Raw genomic sequence first — 19,979 nt, 5'->3', positions numbered from 1 at the left:
TTTGTGCCAGAGAGTGTGTGTGTGTGTGTGTGTGTGTGTGTGTGTGTGTGTGTGTGTGTGTGTGTGTGTGTAGTTTTTATGTTTTTATGAAGAATATGCAGTACTATAGTGTTATTTTGGGTAAGTGGGCGGTGAATTAATGTCATCAAGTATTGCAGTTTGAAAGTTTGACATTTTTTCACCTAAAGACAAATTGTCACCAGTCCTCTGCTGAAACTGCGGCAGCGGTCTCTCTCTAGTAAAAAACATGAATCTGTCAAGAGAGTTGTGCACGTGTGTGTGTGTGTGTGTGTGTGTGTGTCTGAGTGTCTTTCTGTGTGTGTCAGCCATGAGTTTGCTTTGTCTTCACCTCTTTTATAACTGAAGAGCCATAAATTTGTGTGGTGACTCGGCTGGTTTCAGCATGTCTTAGAAACACTCTCTGACACAGATGATCACTACACAAATATAAGACTTGTTTTACACAAAGCCCGCCATTGTGATGCGCATGTAAGTGTTTTTGTAGTATTGAAAGGGTGACCTTTACATATTTTTGTTTTTCCTCAGAAGAGTCTTTGACAAGATAAGCATCAGATTTGCATACCTAAGTTAGGCTAAGGTATGTGTGTGCGTGTGTATTTTAGTGATCAGGCTCAATCGTGATATTCCTGCGAACTGAAAGAGAAGTGCTATCTGGATAGTTGGTATGTCCTTCCTCTAAACAACACAGGGTATTTTGAGGTTTGGGATCCACCCTGTACTTTGAGGTGGAGTCACACAAACACTTTTTTTTTGTCTGTGTGTTGCACCCAACTGTGTCAAATACATCTATGTTTAGCATTTTCTTGTTGTTTTGCACGAGTGTCCGTGAGGTTCACCGAAAGAGAGAGAGGGAGAGGGGTCTGGAAGGCTACTTGAATTTTTAGAGAGGATGATTTTGTTCCTTTTTATACTAACCCGTATGAAAGTAAGAAGTTGACACTCGCCTCCGTCAGGTATGAACAAAAGTTTTGTTCATACCTGTAAACAAAGTAAAGTGTTGAACAAATGTAAATGAAGTGTAAATGAAATGTAAATGTCTTGCTTATTGTCATTGCTAATGGTGAAAGAATCACAACACATGTAACACACAAACGCAGAACTGTGGGTCTGTTTCATTTTAAATTGAAATGACTTGGTTTGAGTGTTTATTGCTTTTTTGCTCAACAAAACAAAACTGTTTTTAAAGATACATTTCTCAGTCTAAATTAAGATCTTTTTTACATTTGCTACAGTAAACATCTTATGCAACGTAATCTAATGTAAACTAATATGATAATCTTTTAAATGTCTTTAAGATGGGTCTGATGCCTGTCAGGTTGTGGGCCAGATCGTGGGTGGAGGATCTGGGGACACGGCAATGAGACCGGTGCCTGAGGAGAAGACGAAGAGAACCAAAGAGGAGCTGAGGGATCTCTGGAAGAAGGCCATCCTGCAGCAGATTCTCCTGCAGAGGATGGAGAGAGAGAACCAGAAGCTACAAGGTGAGCTGGATGAATAAAGGGATCAAAAAAACAAACAAACAAACAAAAAAACAGATACACACAATGAGCCCACACTGACTTTTGAGATTTATTCATATTTACAAGTAACAACTCTTAAAAAATAACCCTAAACACAGAAGTTAAACTTCTCTACAGCGAGACATATAATCAAACTTTACCATCGCATTTCACAGTGTTGTTGTGTTCAGCCCGTAATCTACGCAGCAGCTACTCAAGCATCCTGTTGAGGTGGAGAAAAAACATCAATGTTTGCCTGAATTTGAGATGTACACATCAAAACGAAATGCACACAAATAAGAGAAACTGGATGAGCCAAATGATGCTTTATTGCTGTGAAAAAGTGTATTTTATTAGCCCTTAACTCTAAAAATTTTGAGGTGTAAATATTACTGCAGCTCTGTCTGAATTTGCTCTGTCTACATGATAACATGCAGGTACTGTTTGTTTCACTTGGCTCATCGGGTAGTCATTGACTACACAATGAGTTGGTTTCTCTGGAAGCTAAAAAGTAGGATGAGTCTTTGTTTAAGACACTGGCAACACGCCTTTCCAAATGTATGCTCACAAAGCTTTGCAAATTGAGTATACACCTACTTTTCTTTATTTAAAAACACAAACCACAAATGATCAAGTTATATAACACGTTATCGCATGTGTGTGTGTGTGTGTGTGTGTGTGTGTGTGTGTGTGCGCGCCCAAAAGTGCTTGCTGGTAGGCACATCTAAGGGTGTGCCAAGTGCACCACCTTTTTCCTGACCCAGTTGGCTCATATCTACACCCATCTAGCCATGTGTCATACCTCTGCCGCTGTTTATGAACCATAAATTGACAAGCGCATGGTGCTACACCTGAGTGTGGATTAACGAATGTCGGTCAATATTGATGTAAGAAAAAGAAAATACAGTTGGGACCACAGCCTCACAATTCTGCCTCACGCAGACACTCTGATTACAATACACACACACACACACACACACCAATTCAAACATTGCCAGCGTGTGGCGGCTTTCTTTGCGCTCTGTAGCTTTATTGTGTTTTATTCTCCCACAGCGTGCACTCCACCTTTCTGTCCGTTATTTGTCTGGGCGGAGCCCGACTCCGTATCCTCCATTCTATGAGTTTATCTCTCTCGCTACCGCCTGGTTTGTGGGTCAACTATGAAAACACACGCGTGCGCGTCCATCAATGTGTGCGTATCTTTGTCAGCTCCAGGGTGGGTTATCCTATCCTGTTGTGTGTTATCAAGGGTGGAGTTTTTTCCGGCGGCAGTGAAAGAGAAAGAAAAGAAAGTAGGAGACAAGGAGAAGGCTAGACAGAGGAAAGAGAAGGAGTGCTAGCTGGGCTCCTGCCAGTGTGCCACTCCTGAGTGACGAGACACTGCTTGCTCTGAACAGATGATAAGACAGACGGCATAGCCACAGCCTCAGCATCTATTCGTTTTTTCCCATTATTATCTAGATTACGCCTTCCAGGTCATTCCTCTGCATTTCTGCTTTATGTCTCATAAATGGCATTCATACAGCTTTTTTTTCCTTAGACCGTTTATTTTGTGAGTTCAAAGCAGCCCTAAAATAACATTTCTTAGGTTGCTTAATAAAATTGTGCTGCTAGTCTTTCTTTTTTTAAAAAATATTCATTCAGCCTTTTTTTCCTCTTACGCCTTATTTTCCTAGAGTTCTTTGCAGTGCCGGCTGCGATGGGTGGCCTCCTGTCTCTGTCTCTGTCCTCTCCTGTAATGATGATATCACTCTCCTGAGCGCAGCCAAGCTGCAGCTGGTCACTGGGTGGACACCACATTTGAGCGGAAAGGGTGGGGGCGTCCACAGGGGGATAGGGTGGTGGGACTACACAGACGTGGGATTGACTGAGAAGAAAAAAGAGAGAAAACATGGGTTTTGGGCTAAGAGATTTGGGGAGGGAGAGAGGAAGGGTGTTGTCATAGAGAGAGGAACAGATGAGGGGTGCTGGGTGTGCCCTCACCTTCTTTGATCACTGGTGTCAACATGTTGCAACGGAATTCAGTTTGTGTTTCTCTGTTTGGTTTGTAAACTGTACTAACCTGAAAGTCCAGTGGGAGGGTTTTCCTCTACGTCGAACCAAAAAAAACAAACAAAAAAGTTTCATAAATCAAGGGGATGTTGCAATTATGTAAGTCTCCAGTTATTGGTAATTAGAAGATGTGTGTCTCCATGTGAAAATTAAGGCATCCTCGGGGTATTTTTTGACTGTTGGTCGTAAACAAGAGCTAAAGCTGTGGGTTTCATAGCTTAGAGCAACACTTTCTGTACTAACTGAAGGGATCTATTGAGAATTCCAGCTACAGGATGTTGTGGAGGCTCGGACAGACAGCTGTGGTCTTATGTTCCTTTGAAGGGGTTGAAAAAAAAACACCCATAAAAGCAGATCTAGTGACAGTAAAGTTTCTATAATCAGCATGGTTAACCACAGTAGAGTAAATTGCACTCTGAATGCCATGTAAAGGGGACACCTTCCTTAAAGAACCTGAGGAGTCATCAAGCAAGTTGTCACCCCTGTTTAGTGATTTTCTTTTCTTTTTTTTCACTCACTATCACTTGTATCTTCTGCCTTTGCAGAGAAGTGTATTAATGCAGTGCAGCTGCATGTTTCTGCTCATTACTTTGCCACAACAAAGAGCGAACGAAAGTCAGGATTAGTAATTTATGAAAGTGCACGGGTGCTGTGTGAGGCTCATTTTAATACGCAAAACCAAACTGAAATCGATAGTGCATAATTTCGAGAGTTTTGAACAGCGCACATAATGATGAGATGATGCGCTCAAATAGTTCTCAGAAACCTAGTCCTAACACCTCAGCTCCACCAGCAAACACACAGTGTTGTTGCTTTTTCTCACATGCGTTGTTTGTGTGTTTGTGTTTGTAGCATCAGAGAACGATCTGCAGAACAAGCGCCTGAAGTTGGACTATGAAGAAATCACTCCGTGTCTGAAGGAGGTCACGCTGGTGTGGGAGAAAATGCTAGGAACTCCCGGGAGGGCAAAGGTCAAATTTGACGCTGAGACCATACATACTGCAGTTGCACAAGGTACACACTTGGCTCCACAAACACACACTCTATATCAGTTTCTCCTGGAAATGTTTATTCTTCTTAAAATCAGCAGAGATTTGCAAATATTGACCAAACTTTAACGCACAAAGCTCCAAAAACTGTAACTTATCTTCATAACTGTTTTTTAAAATGTGGCAAAAGCAAGGTGACTGAATTCCATGAAGTATTCTACTCACTGTTTTTGCGCAGAGTGAACTCGGTGTCTATTTCCTTTGACATTTTTATCGCTGGTGCGTGTCTCTAATCATCAGGCCTTTTTGTTCTGTCCATTTTCTAGTATCAGCATGTTCTGCACCGTGGACAGGAAGGTTATCTACTGTGCACACGGCCTCGAACAACGAGTCCAACACACGTATTTACACACAGAAAGGTCGCCATATAACAAATAGCAGTCTGAGAACCTGGTGAATTAGGGATACAAGCTGGATAATCCATCTGACAGGAAGCTGAGAGTAAATTTTGCATGCAAGAAGCGGGCAAGCAGTGATTGAACGATGCTCGAGATATCAGTAGATTAAAGTTATGATGGAGACAACTTATGTTACTAAGTTCTACAGGCATGTACAAATAGTTAATAACTCAAGAAGGGTTGAAATCCCTTTGGACATGGCTGACGCGTTTCACTCAACATGGTAGCTTTGTGTCCCACGTTTGTGCTCATCACCCTCTCCTTCCTTTATCATTGTCTGGCAGGTGTCCCAAGGCAGCACAGAGGAGAGATCTGGAAGTTTCTCGCCGAACAGTACCGGCTCAGACAGACAGTCCCTTCCCGGCCCCCTTCTAATCACACTCCATACAAAGAGCTGCTGAAACAACTCACCTCACAGCAACATGCCATCCTCATCGACCTGGGTAATGCATGCACGGTTAACACGCAGGGTTAAACTGCGTGTGGGTTATCTAATTGTGGCTGGTACATTCGCTTTCCCATGTCGTCAATGTCACAAAAGTGATTTTTAACAATGTGTATATTTTACAAATCACAGTCTTAATTCAAAACAGTAAATAAATAAACACATTTTATGTCGTCAGTTAAGTCTAATAACTTGAATCTAATTGCAGCCGTTGTATGCATAAAATGCCTACACACTTTCTTTTACAGCTAAATGTACGTTGGTTGTTTCTTTAAATAATAGATTTTCTCGAAATGCTATGTATGCCACAAACACTGCCAACACATTATTAATCCCATTTTAACCCCTGATTACCGCTGGTGATCGGTGGCCTGCAGGCTTCCTGTTGAAGAACCTGTAATTTAAAAACAAAAAAAACCTCTTGAGCTAAACTTGATTGTTATTTCCATTGCCTTTTTTTCTGTTCTTATTTATGTCCTTCTGCTACATTTGGATGACTCCCTGACAGTCACACTTAGACCACTTGCAGATTCACATTGGCAGTTTCCTCCTCGTGACCTGATCTTTTAACATTGAAGCCCAATCAGGAGCATCATTTGTGTTTTTGTGTTTAGACAGTCAGTGTTGAGTTCTGCTGGAATGACCCAGAGGCGTCTCAGCTTGAACACGCAGCACAAACTGTCAAATCTCTTTTTTTCTTTTTTTTTGGCTACAGCTATATAATCATTGCACCTTTGGTTCCCTGTGTCTTCTTTCACTTTCCCAAAATGAAATCTGGGTTGAAGAGTTGCTGTTTTGACAGTGTGTATCACAGATTCGCCTTCAGGTGTTCAGAATGACACTTCCAAAGAGTGAGCCAAACATAACAAGCAAGCTGAAAGGCTATAAGGAGAATGCCTTTAATGGTTTAAGAGCCATATTTACTTAGAAAGTAAAGTGTCTGATTCTTTGTCGTCATACCCTGTAACATCTATAACCTTTAATGTAGGTGCAACAGCTGATTCTGAGCACAGGAGCCTCTCTAATCCTTTTGTTTGGCGCTTCAGTCAGCATGCATACCAAGCATAATCACTACTCTGTAGCTACAGTGCATAAAGGAAAAGAAAATGCAAGATTTTAGTAGAACTGTTGCTTTTAAATAATCAATTTGTCAGTCTCTTTGTGTGGCGTGTGTGACGTTTATAAATTCACGTAGCCAAACACCTCATCGTTCCCACTGGTTTATGGTCATTCTTTGACAAGTATTGTCAAAAATGTAAATTTCCTTCTGCGTGATACTAAGAAGTCAAATGTACATAGCAAACGCCACACAAACTGCATATATTCTATTGTATTTGTCAAACCTCATTTTAACACTTTCTCCCTTAAATGCTCCCAACACCTCCCACCCAAAAACCCACATACACTCACTACCTACACCCCACCCATATAACACCCACATATATACATAGACACATCCACCCACAGATCTGTCCCTGTAGCGCTGCCCCTCCCTCAGTTTTTGCTTTTGACCCTGTGTTTTTCATGTTATTTACTCTACATCTAATAGGGCAGGGACAGCTTTAACGGCGTACACATACAAACTGGCGGTTTGCGTACATGGCCTAATATAAAGGTGTTATATGCAGTGTGACAAACACAGTGTTTGTCACACTGGAGCCACAAAAAAAAAGAATGCAGGTAGAAGATTTATGGCAGCTCAAGGCTATTTCCTTCACATAAACAAGCAAAAGAGGGATTTTTTTTGATTAGGTTTAGCATGTAGGTGTAACGCATCGCATTCCCACACCTATTATGTAGCAGAATAGACACACTTTCCTCCAGGCAGGGGAGGGAGTCATGACATTATGTTCACCAGCTTAAATCCCCCACGCACATTCCTTTAATATACACTCACACGGTTTTCATTCTGTTCTCTACAGTTTGTGATGTGAGGTTTTAAATCAAGTCCTCAGTCCCCTGACACACACCTGCCAATTACTAGTCTGTCCTTGCTTAGAGTGCTTTTTTGTTTTTTTTTAATGGAGTACATTCCTTATTGTCATTTTTGAAACATACACGTCCGATCCACTAATGCACGTTAAGCCTCTGAAGCATGGGGATTGGTTCTCTTTAAAAAGCTTCATTCATCTGTGCGCTTCTCAAGAACCTGTTTGTAAGCATGTTTGCTCCAAAAGAGTACGTGCACGCAGCTGCACTGAGCTCCTTTTTAACATCAACAGCAAAGTGAGAAGTTCTGCATCCACAGCGAAGTTCAGAAACATGGACACACCCAGATGCTGCTGAATAGAATAGAGCGAATTAAAATAAACCATGAGAAGAAAATGTTACACTTCTACAACTGTGTCAGTTTTGTTTTCGACTGCGTATCTGGTGCAGCAGATAGATGCTTAGTCTGAAATAATATTTAATGCAAAATACGGACGTTGCTGAGAGATAATATGCCGCTCCGCTCTTCTCTTCCAGGTCGTACTTTTCCTACACATCCATATTTCCAAGCCCAGCTGGGGGCAGGGCAGCTGTCTCTCTATAATATCCTGAAAGCCTACTCACTGCTTGACCCTGAGGTATCATTTAATTCTGTTTTTGCTTTATTTCTGCCTTTCTCCTCTTTCATTCTGCATGTTTCTTTTGATATTCAGTGGAAAAAGGAAGGAAAAAAAAGCCAGCTGTTACCTGTCTTTTAGACTTGAGATGTTTTCCCTCCCCTGTGTTGTCGGCATCAAGTTTGTGGTTGTCGTTGTTGTAGGTGGGATACTGCCAGGGCCTGTCCTTCATCGCTGGAGTGCTGCTTTTACACATGGGGGAAGAAGACGCCTTCAACATGCTCAAATTTCTAATGTACGATGCTGGGCTCCGCAAACAGTACAGGCCTGACATGATTATCCTGCAGGTACAGTGTTCACCCACACAATATTCTCTTCTCAGTGTCCCAAAACAACTTAATCTACATTATGTTTCCCTTTCTTAAATACTTTTTGTAGATGACACGTCGGCTTATGTTTATGTTTTCAAACAAAATCAGTAAATTAATGGCCGCTGGAGCGTTGGTGAGGTTGAGACATGGTCTCAGTGCTTGGTTGGCATTGGAATTTAGTTGCATTAGTACTCGCCACAATGTTGGTAAATAGGGCTCGTGTTACAGATAACTACGTCATTGGTTTTGAATTCCAGTGTGGAATTGAATTTCATCTTTTGATAGAACTAAAATCAAAAGAGCTACATACTATGGTTAAATGCTAAACAATGTTGTTTTCATGCTAAACATCATGTATTTTGTTCCTGAATTCAAGCGCAGGTTGCGTACCAATAAAAAGCTTGTGAGCTAATCCAGGGAGTTCTGGAAGGTAAAATGTTAGTACAGCATGCAGCATACTCTACAATAATATTGCACAAGACTGTTGCTTTTTCTCAAGCTTCAAACTATGAATACGAACGAACAGTGCTGTTATGATCTTCGTGCTTATGATCCTTAATTAATAAATCCAAAAGGTGCTTGACAGCGTTCCACTTTGTGAACGTTATACACGCATCTTGTGAAGAATCCCCCATCTTACACTGAGTGAACAAAACCAGATAATAACTCATCAATCATTTTGTGATTTTTGAGGTCAAAACGAGAAATTCTGTATTGTCAAAGCAAATATGAGGAGGATGCTAGGGACGGAGTGAGGCAGGTTCTTCCACACAAACTGTGCCAACTGGGACAATCTGCTGTTAACCAAAGTGATTACAAGCTTTTACGGCAGCACCATGTAGCTCTTTGTGACCAATTTCACTCAGTGGCAACCAGCAGCTACTCACCAGCTGGTTGAGGTATACACATTTTTCCCTTGAGGTCCGTGGTGGCCACAGGATCACTGAGTATACTCTAGGTCTGTGTGACTGATTTCATAGTAACTGCAAGGAACCTCATGCAACTGGTTGCATACTCATTTTCACCCAGGAATAGTGGTTGCCAAGCAGTCAACAACCGCCCTGTGTGGCTGAGGCCTAACCTGAAAGTTCTGAAGTCTGCTTCACCTGTGAGGTGCATAATAGTTTTTCCCATCCTTGTGTACAAAGACTCATATGGCTAATCCCGATCATAAATAACGTGAAATTTAATTAAAGATGGTTTTAAAAAATAAACTGTGTTGTTCTCTTCGAGTGTTAAGTGACGATAATACACAGTGAGGCAGCAGCATACACTTAAATGACATCTGCACTGGTAAAAAGGCCATTTCCCATAGTGTACCCTTACTAGTTTCAGTGTCACTGTTGTCAGCATTTCAGTTTAACATTAATCTAATCAAAACTTATTTTTTATACCACTTTAAATGAGGCGCCTTCAATAAACTTGGTGTGGATGTGATCTACCACGGATAACGTTTTAGTTGCTCTGTAGAAAGACAAATTGATATGACCTCACCGCAGCACTTTGTATGAGAGAGTTAGGAACGTATTCACATTTACTGCAATACTCTATACTTTGCTATTGTGAATGAACTGAGTGGCTCATTAATGATAAGTGAAAAATTGCTTAAAAAAATAATTGTCATACCGCACAGGAAGCCCTCGTTTTACCCTCCAAGGAGGTGATCTCAAAATAAGGTGTCGTGTTATTGGTCCATTCTTAAACTTGTGTTTGCGTCATAAACTTAAGGGGAAAAAAAAACATCTTTCCATTATTTACCAATACGTTTGTCTTCCTGAATACCCTCTATTAAAATCCTACAAATGTTCATGTACAACAAATCCAGCTTTTAAAGCATGTGTGAAATAATAAAAGAGTGCTGTTGCTCCTCTCAGATCCAGATGTACCAGCTGTCGCGGCTGCTTCATGACTATCACAGGGATCTTTACAGCCACCTGGAGCATCAGGAGATCGGGCCCAGCTTATACGCCACCCCCTGGTTCCTCACGGTCTTCGCCTCACACTTTCCCCTCGGGTTTGTGGCCAGAGTTTTTGGTAAGCTTTGAAGGCTTTCTATTTCTGCACAGTGGATTTGCTGGGTCGCCAAGTTGTTTCTTCTTCCTGATAGAAGCACAGCAGTATTGACGCATGATGGGAAAAAGGATGACGGGGCGCTTACAGTGATGTTTAGTTATCTCTACTCCCTAGGTAACTCGTCTAATTAGATCTTGAACTCAAAATGCTGAAAGGAAATTGTCGGAGCTAAATGAAATTTTAGTAACTCTGATTGAAGATAAGTAGTACTATAATCCTGACAGTTTGGTGAGGGAGATGGGGAGGGACTTCTGGTAAAGTAAAGGATTCAATTGAGTAATGCGCACACTGAGACTTATATAAGTCAGTTACAGTTATTGTTTATCTGTTAAGTGACCTTTTCATCATTTGTGTAAATACCATCACACCCACAGAGGGTATATGTTTTCTGCAGTTGCCTTTCTCTCTACCTCATTCCTTCCGCACTGTTGTTTTCACGCCTAATTTCTTACATAGTACTCAGTCACTGAACCAGACTCACTGGCTCCTTGTGCTCATCTGAGCATAACACTTCATTTGTGTGTGTTGACGTGCACGTGCACGTGCGTGTGTTGCGCTTAGCGGCCATCACATTTGCACTGTCAGGTCTTTGATATCATCTGTGGGGCCCACACCTCTGCTGCCATTCCTTAATCTTCTGTATGATCTCATGCAATCCTGCCTAACCCTTACCACACCCTGATGTATTCACAGTATACACACACAAATGCTCTCTGGCTCTGCGGATTCACACTGGCCTATATTTATGTTTGCTTAAACGTTTTCTGCTGACGTCAAATCATTCTTCCCATTAATGAGCCTTTAAGTTGCCATTAAACAGGGTAAGCTCTGCTGTCAGCACCTGTCAGTATTGATTTTTACAATATGTAATTTAAGAGTGTCGTCACGCTAGAGCCTTTTCCAGCCTCCTTTCCCTTTGTTTTTTGGGTTTTTCCCTCCCTTGCCTCCGTAACTTATCCTTCCTTTTTGTCCTCTGTCAGATATGTTGTTCCTGCAGGGGTCAGAGGTCATCTTCAAGGTGGCCTTAAGCCTGCTGGGGAGCCACAAGCCTCTGATCCTGCAGCATGACAGCTTGGAGTCTATCGTGGATTTCATCAAGACCATGCTACCCAACCTGGGCCTCGTACAGATGGAGAAAACCATCAACCAGGTTAGATGGTCTGGCGTGATTTTTCATTTTCATGTTTGAAACAAACTCTAAGAATTGACCAAAACTAACAACTAGTTGGATGTAGGACAGTGAGAAAGACTTTCTCTGTGAATTCCTAAAGAAATATGTGTTCACAATGTACGTATGTACTTTCATTTTAAAGAGAGAGTGATGCATAACTATTCTAGACAAATGTTAGTCAGCGGTAAAAAGTACCTTCTTCTTTTTTTCAGTGTTTTCTATTACTGTAGACTCTTGATATGTGGTCTTTTCTATGGTTGAAGATGCAGAAACACTGATTCTACAACCGGTGTGACAAAAATACTGATCTTTGTCCAGTTGCACAATTTTATGCCTTTATAACACAAACATTCTGTTTAAAATGATCTGAACTTCGTATGTGAAAACAGAGGAATGCCTATCCAGTAATTCCTGTGTGACTTAATGCTACAGATTTTTGCAGCTTTCAGTTTTCTTTCTAAGAACTATATTTAACAGATGGCAAAAATCAGCTCGTCTTCAATGCAAAGTTTTACTTTCGTATTAAAATAAATGATTAAACATTCAGTTTCCCCCCCAAACTGCGGTGAGTTGCAGGAAAACAGGCAAAAACTTAAAATAAATGCTCTGCTGCTGGAAAGTTGTGCCGTAGGTTTCAGGTACAGGTGTGAAACCTTTACCTGAAACCTTTTAGCTTAGCAGATAAAAGGAGGCGGAGAAGATTTATATAATTTAAAATCGTTTTCATTTATCTCCATAATTCTTCTCATAACATCTTTGATCCGTTGCTCATACCGAGGCTCTGAGCTCTGGATAGCTTTAGCTTTAGCCAGTTTGCCTTTGTTTGTCCTTGAAATGTCCTCCATGTTCAGCTGTGAGGTTTGTTATAAAAAATTTTTCCTGGTGGTCCTCCTGCAGTTTATTTTGGCGACTTTGTGCCTTTACTCACACTCATACCAGACTTCATTCACAAGATAACCAGCGATTATCAGATGTTTACCTTCGTTTAACCAAATCCTGCTCAAACGCAATTGGTCAATAGTACTCGGACTACAAGTTGACTACAGACAGGAGACTTGAAGTCATGAACACCAAAGTCTCGTTACTGTCCTGCTGATATCTGCTTTATTAGGCACTGAGCACATCAGATTAGCTCTTGTAAAGCTTTTGCTCTAAATGAGCTCACGAAACTATTAAAACATTTTTACTAAGTTCACTGAACAGATGTTTCATTTTGAGATCTGGTTTTACAACTCGCAGCAGTTGAAGGGAACAATTTAATGGCTTCATGATGAAATGAGACAAAGGAGAATGATATCCTGCTTGAGTGACAGAGGCTATCAGGGCGAGCCACACCCTGCCTTTACAACAGTGATGAGAGCAGCTGATGGGTGGGGTGTGTGTGAAGTCATGTAAATTTTACCTCATGCGTCACCATTTGGAAAAATACCACGTCAGTAAGATCGGGCTCTCAGGTTGATCGACTTGAGTGGGTGAAAATTTCATAGTCTTGGTCAGGTATGCGCTTATCTTATAATTTCTATGAGATGGCAAACTGCTTACTTGCCGGTACTTTCCCTCCAGTGCCACTTTTTCATATCAGATTGTGTTTATGTTAAATGTGTTATGACTCACAGTTTCATCTGAAAAAAAAAAAAATAAGAAAAGTGGGAGTGTACATACTGGATGTGTGGAGACTCCAGGTCAGTTTATTGTTTTGTAATGCCGAAATGTGAAAAATTCTTTGGTCTGGACAACAGCAGCCTGCTCAGTGTGTGTAATGTGTTGACATTGTAGAGTAAACATCCCCAGTTTCACACGAGGCTTTGTTCCTAGTTTTGACCACCATTGCTGTGAGTAATGATAACGTAATTTTGCTGAGAAACACAAAGTGCCCTCAGTGAAATAAAGGGCATACACGTGAGCAAAAAACTATTTTTTTTAATTTAAATATATAGATATATATGAGAAATCTCAGTTAATGAGCAGCTCTAAACAGAATGTGTTTGAAGTCTCGTTGAATTGTGTGATTGTGCGGCTGCTTTTGTTTTCTGCCTCCAAGTGTTGTCTTTGGTGAGAACAATTAGGAATAACGACCGAGCTTCAATTATGAGAGCCGGGTTATAAACAGCAGTGCTAAACACAAGCAGAACGGAGCAGTGCTGTTTTTGTGGAGTACTTTGAGTTTCCATTATTACTCAGTTGAATAGTTACAAAGCCAAAGCAAGAGTTGTAGATCAATCAAATCAGTAAAAATAACAATTAAACTCACTTTTAACCTGGTCATATTCCTTTTATATCCTCCTCACATACATTCTTTTATGATGGTGTGACACGATAGAAACACGATTTAAAATACTTTAGTCTTCTGTTTCCAAGCAGTTCAAATGTTCACCCAGCTGAGAGTTATTAAATGCCTCTGCTTCAGGTTTGTGAGATGGATGTGTCCAAGCAGCTCCAAGCCTATGAGGTGGAGTACCACGTGTTGCAGGATGAGCTGCTGGACACGCCCCCGACCCTCAACCAGCAGCAGCGAGCCGCGCAGCTGGAGAGGAGCAATCAGAGTCTCCGACAGCAGAACCTCGACCTGCTTGAGGAGCTGCAGGTACGCACACACACACTTGCACAAAAGAAGAAGAAGCTGCCTTTGCTCGTTCTTTGTTCCATTAGGTCACCGCTCCCTCGTTGTTCTCACCCAGGTGTCCCACGCTCGAGTGTGCAACCTGGAGAGTCGAGTGGAGGCTTTGGCCCAGGTAGAGGGGCAGCTGAAGGAGCAGGTTTCTGCACTGGAGGAGGAGAAGAAGCAGCTGCTGAACACCATCACACACCTCCAGGGCCTCCTCACCAGCCTCGGGATAAACGCCAACTCCGACGGACAGGCGCTGCCTTCACTGTCCGTCTGACAGACAGTCACAGCAGCATCAAAGCTGGAGGGCAGAGAACAGCACGATAGCAGGACTGTGGACTCGCTGCTTCACCTGCTGGCGAGGGTCGATTAATGAGTCTCTGCCTCGATCCTGCCGCCTCTGGAATGTTTTAATAATAATAATGATGATGATGATGATGATAAAAGGACAGACGTTAAAATGGAAGCAGGAGTGGAAATAGTGGCAGAAATGGGATTGAGGTTGAAGGATAGTACTCTCTTCCTGTGCTCTAATAAATAAACATAAATAATCCCCAAAGATGGCGCTGACTGTCCTGCCGGGCCTCGGCTGTTAAACAAAATACTTTTGCACCTGTGTGTGTGTGTGTGTGTGTGTGTGTGTGTGTGTGTGTGTGTGTGTGTGTGTGTGTGTAAATGGTGTTTGTTTGTGTTTTTGGATGCAGCAAAAAGTGTACAGCAAGCTTGTAGAACAAAGACTCCACTCTGCAGTATTCAGAGCACTGTTACAAATATCACAATAATTAAGAAACACAAGTTCCTCCCAAAGAAAATGAGATTATAAGAAGCAGGTGAGATGAAGGGATGGGTGAAGAAATAAACAGCAGCAAAATGTTTTGGGGGGTTTTGTAATGCAAAGGTTAAATATAACATCGGCTAAATGATGTTAGGTTTGATGATGGTGCTCATATTCTGAGATCAGGGGTGAACTATTTTTGATTCTTCCTAGGCTTTCCTGGCCCTGCGCAATTTGAACTTCATTGAAGTTACAGCAGCTTCCAGGAAAAGCAACACAATAAATCCAGTTCATTTCACATCCTGTTGTTTCACCTTTAAACACACGTCAATTCATCTGCATTGATGGGAAAAATCTGAAAGCCTAGCCGTCCCGCTCCAGCGAGGGGAAGTGCACACATTTACTGAGGAGCTACTCAAAATTACGGCAAAAGACGCTAACTTTAAAGAGGAAAACCTCTGCTGTTGAGACAATCTGTCACCTGTAAATCATTTACTGTATGCAACATACTGAATTCTTCAGCCCGAGCTGCAGCTTGGTGTGCCTGTACGTGAGTGTTTGAATGTTACTGCGTGTCAATGTTCTCACTGATTGCAACAAACCTGTCGGTTTACACTGTAAAGATATTTTTCTTTTACCCCTGACTCTCTTTGCACATGTTCTGTTTTACTATGATTATTGCTATTCTGTACTTTAAAATACATTTCATATTCTTCCAGCACGTCTGAAGCCAGCTCTCTTTGTGTGTGTGTGTGTGTGTGTGTGTGAGTGTGTTGCACTCCAGACCAACATGATGTCAGATGTATAGATTCTACCACCTCCTGTCTAAACATGTCAGTCATTTTTGAATACCGATATAAGGTTTCCAGTATATAGACGTGCGTTGTACACCGTACTTAAAACAAAGACATGTGTTTGTTAACAAGAACTCCTGACGTTGGAGAAGCGGCGTGCTCGGGCAAGTTGTGACCCTGTTAGTATGCGTGTAGTGTGAGAGTGGGTACATAAAACAGGAAAGCAAAAAAACACAAACAGCAAGACCCCAGACAAAAGACAGAAAACTGAATTTCCACAAAATATTTTGTAGTGCGTGTACATGCATGCTTAGTTTTTGTTTTGTTTTTCGCCCTCTGTGATTGGGTTGTTGTGTTAGTCAAGCAGAATGTAAGAGGACTATACGATTTCACCAAGAGATCCTTTTCTCCTTCCATTCCTAAACCTGTTTACGGGCCTCTCCAAGCATGTCTTAATCAGCCACCCGGTCATGTTGGAGCCATCCTTGGATGCTTTTTTTGCTTGTTTGTTTTTGTGTTTTTAATCACAGAAATGTCACTCATGAAGATCACCACAGGTATTTGTGTGCAAGAATAAAATGTGCTTATTTAATTTAAAGAAGAGAAGCACATAAATGGTGCATTTCTATATGGAATGCTTAAGTTGGGATGTTAATAAGTAAAAAATGGGTTACAGTTTGATACACTATGCAATGATCATATTACAGTTAGTAGGTCTGAAAGACACTTTTTTATAGTTTGGTGAACTGTGTACACCACCAAAGTGAATACTGAATGAAACAGGCTGCGTGTGATTGAAATGCAGACTTCCAGCTTTGATTCAAGGTGTTTTACAAAAGTTTAGCTGTAAAAGTCTGGCAGAATATCTCAAAGGAGGAAAAACAGTCTTTGGTGACGTCCCTGAGTTATAGACTTCAGGCAGTCACTGACATCAAAGGATTTCCAAGTGTTAAAAACAATCCTGGCATATCCTGAAGTGTGTTAATTACTTTTGAGTCCCTGAAAATGTGTAAAAATGGCTTTTATTCCTGGACAATTAATTAAAAGGTTTAGTAAAACCCCTCAAGTTATATTTAAAAGCCCCCAAAAAACCACCCAAATTTTGCTAATATTGGCAATAGATGGCATGGCTGCAAACAAAGGACTGAAAAATGGAAGAAAGCCACAGGTGAGTGTGTTGTTTTTTTTCTGCCTCAAATATTAATAAAATAATGTTTTATTTTAATAAGTAATAGAAAAAATACAGTTAAACTTGTACCTTCAGCTGCCCCTATCCCTAGCATCCTCGTCTGTCACACCAACCCTCTGCATGTCCTCCTCCTGTACATCCCTGATCCTTCCTGTTTTCCTGGCAGCTCCATGTTCATCATCCTTTGTCCACTATATCCACTATCCCTCCTCTGCACCTGTACAAACCATCTCAGCTTTGCCGCTCTAACTTTTGTCACCCTAATAATAATCATAATTAAAAAAGTGGTTGAATCTCATTCGGAAATGCTTTTCCCAGTCAAACTTAAACACCTGATTATTCTTTTCCCCAAAATATGTTGGACTTTTTCTGTTTGTGGAGCCCTTTAGGCCCTTTCTAAGTGACGTTCAGTTGGAGCGCAGGGCACCTGTTTGCATCAGCTACTCCCTCATAATCAAACACACCATGAATTTGAGAAGCGCGGGCCTTCCAGGTCCAGAAGTGCTGCTCCTCTGTAAATGACCTCTGACCTACCACGTGAGAACAAAGACTTTGCCTCAGGGATCAACAGAAGAATTGCTAATGCTGTCTGTGAACTGCTTCGCTGATCTGTGGGGTGAAGGCACAGCTCATGTCTTGATCCAAACCAAACACTGCAACTGAGTGGAGATTTCCATGAAGCAGCAACAAAGAGAGTCATGTTCTCTACATAACATCCAGAAGCCAGACACACCTTCGTCTGTAAATGTCACTGATTAGCATGACTGCTCCTTATATGGCCACACCTCACAGCCCACCAGAACCGCCTGATAAATGAGGTTACTTATGTTGCAATTATGGGGTTTTGTAACAGTGAAGTGGTGTATGTGTGTGTGTGTGTGTCACACCTGCTGTGTCAGAGCTCCTAATGTTACTGGCTGAAAAGGGAACAAGCTTCTTCTCTGTTGGGGAAAGATGATTTGTCACATGACTGTGGTTGAAACTCGGCTTACAGATTTTCTCTGGTTGAGTGAGCTGCGATGGAGCAGGATCACCCCGCCGTCTGCTGCGCTGCCTACGCTGTGTGTAAACAGTCTACTGAATGTGTACAAAGTGTGTGTGTTTGTGTTAAATGCGTCCTGCTGCCCGGAGCTGTTCCATTGCACAGAGTTTTATTTGACTTGGCATCTGTTTACTTGTCCACACTCCACCTCAGCCCAGCCCTTCCCAGCAGGATCAGCTACACCACATGCCTGTATCCTCCTTAAAACCTGACGTGAACTCCCACCATCCAAGAGCCTGATGGAGGAATTTTAAGCTATTATATTTCAGTAATAATGAAGAAACTCTGTGTTAGTTTCGAGATTATCTGTTTAGCTTTGTTTACCTATTTTCTATTAGACTCCAATTTATACTTGGTATTAATCTCTGGCTCTCTTCCACAGCATTTCATCCTGTCTTCCTTCTCTCACCCCAACCTGAGCCTGGTTCTGCCTGCGGTTTCTTCCTGTTAAAAGGGAGTTTTTCCTTCACACTGTCGCCAAAGTGCTTGTTGTATGCATTACTGTAGGGTCTACCTTACAATATAAAGCCCCTTGAGGCGACTGTTGTTGTGATTTGGAGCTATATGAATAAAATTAAATTGAACAAAAATTTATTGTAGACTGGTCTGTTTTTATTCTCTATCCTGCTGCTGCAACAAAAAACTCCATTGTGCCATCAGTAAAGGATGAGTGCAGGAGGAACTAAACCAACACCTGAAATATGAAAAAATATATCAGGGTTGGATGTTATCTGCTCACCTTTACGCACCAGCAAATATAAATTTCACGCTTTTATGTGCTTTATAAAGTAATTCAGATGGTTTATAATCATCAGTGATGCTCTGTTTAAAGGACTGTAAGAGCACATCAAGTGCCGTGATGAGGGTCAGTACAAAAGGTCAGGCAGTGTCGGTAACAGCCCATAAAGCACTGCAGCAGCACTAAATATTGATAAGCAGCTACTTTCCCTTTAGCGCCCGGGTAATTCAGAGCGATGGAGGCTGTAAAGTCAGGTCCCGATTAAACAAGACCTTTGAAGCTTCTCGCTTTACTTTCACCCTCAAGCCTATTTAAAAAATAATAGTAATGATTTTTCTATTTTCTCCCCATTCATTATTCATTTGATCTCACTTTGAATAGGATTGTGAGAAGAAACAGAAGAAGTTAATGACTTTTGTTCCTTTTGGATGTTTTGGAAAAACAGAAATCTCCACAAAGTACATCTAATGTTATCTCAGACTATTAAAACACACGTCGTTATCAGTATTAGTGCACTCACTGCTGGCTGAACGAGTCTTTGACAGGCAGGAGCCGCTCCTTGACCCCACCTTCCTCTGACACGTGCTCTGCTGCCAGGCTTTTAATTTAATATTAATATTGATTATGTAACAAGGACCCGTCGCTAAAACTTGTATACACACACAGTATAAAACCGATTTGCTTTAATCTGTATCTGCTTGTGTTACTGATGTTCAAAAAGTGGCTGGACAACTTTAACTATGCTGTTTAGAAACATTACTGTTATTTAGCAATGTTTGCTAATCAAAAATAATGTTATGATTTATGTGGACTTGTTTTATTAGTTGTTTTATTAGTTTGTGAAATAAAAACTGATTATTTTAAGATTCATTTTTAATAATATTTATTGTGCTGAAAGTTTAACAATGGCGTTTTAATAGCATAGTCACATATATGCATTTATTTAGTTTATCGAGTTTATTGAGATTTAGGCTGTGAACCGGTGCATTTCAATCCAAAACGACAATCTTTTCCTAAACCTAACAAGGCAGCCTTAATCTAACCAAACAGGTAGTGAAAGTGAAACAGGACTCAGTTAAAGGTTCTATAGACCAAGTTTTATAGATGCACTGCAGAGAATTTGGTATTTATCAAGTTTCATGAATGTAATTTACAGCTTTACAGTAACAATGGAGATCATTTTTCTACATGGTTGTTAAAAATGTATTAA

At 41.1% G+C, this 19,979-nt stretch overlaps 1 protein-coding gene and 1 long non-coding RNA gene across 6 annotated transcripts in view; one reads left to right on the top strand and one right to left on the bottom strand.

The window, feature by feature from the left end:
• tbc1d1 (TBC1 (tre-2/USP6, BUB2, cdc16) domain family, member 1) overlaps nt 1-15,734 on the top strand; it is a 46,293-nt gene extending 30,559 nt beyond the window's left edge. For all 4 annotated transcript variants that reach the window (XM_039612922.1, XM_031728169.2, XM_039612923.1 and 1 more), the window contains 9 exons: nt 1,317-1,502; nt 4,425-4,586; nt 5,304-5,462; nt 7,931-8,031; nt 8,214-8,357; nt 10,256-10,415; nt 11,435-11,604; nt 14,033-14,209; nt 14,304-15,734. In XM_039612922.1, the coding sequence (XP_039468856.1) occupies nt 1,317-1,502; nt 4,425-4,586; nt 5,304-5,462; nt 7,931-8,031; nt 8,214-8,357; nt 10,256-10,415; nt 11,435-11,604; nt 14,033-14,209; nt 14,304-14,507 (1,463 nt within the window). In that variant the 3' untranslated portion in view covers nt 14,508-15,734. The remainder of the gene's footprint in view (nt 1-1,316; nt 1,503-4,424; nt 4,587-5,303; nt 5,463-7,930; nt 8,032-8,213; nt 8,358-10,255; nt 10,416-11,434; nt 11,605-14,032; nt 14,210-14,303) is intronic.
• Nucleotides 1,325-5,296, bottom strand: LOC116311136. Of its 2 annotated transcripts, XR_005613254.1 has the most exons (5): nt 4,787-5,296; nt 3,504-3,609; nt 3,182-3,387; nt 1,682-1,743; nt 1,325-1,465 (listed from the first exon to the last, which is right to left on the bottom strand). It is a non-coding gene; the product is annotated as an uncharacterized LOC116311136 (long non-coding RNA). The 2 variants fall into 2 exon arrangements; XR_005613255.1 differs by lacking the exon at nt 3,504-3,609.
• Nucleotides 15,735-19,979: the final 4,245 nt, after the last annotated feature.

This window comes from Oreochromis aureus, linkage group 6 (assembly GCF_013358895.1).
Source record: "Oreochromis aureus strain Israel breed Guangdong linkage group 6, ZZ_aureus, whole genome shotgun sequence".
Lineage (NCBI taxonomy): Eukaryota > Metazoa > Chordata > Actinopteri > Cichliformes > Cichlidae > Oreochromis > Oreochromis aureus.
Note: the sequence above shows the minus strand (reverse complement) of the source record. Positions and strands in the feature narration are given on the sequence as shown.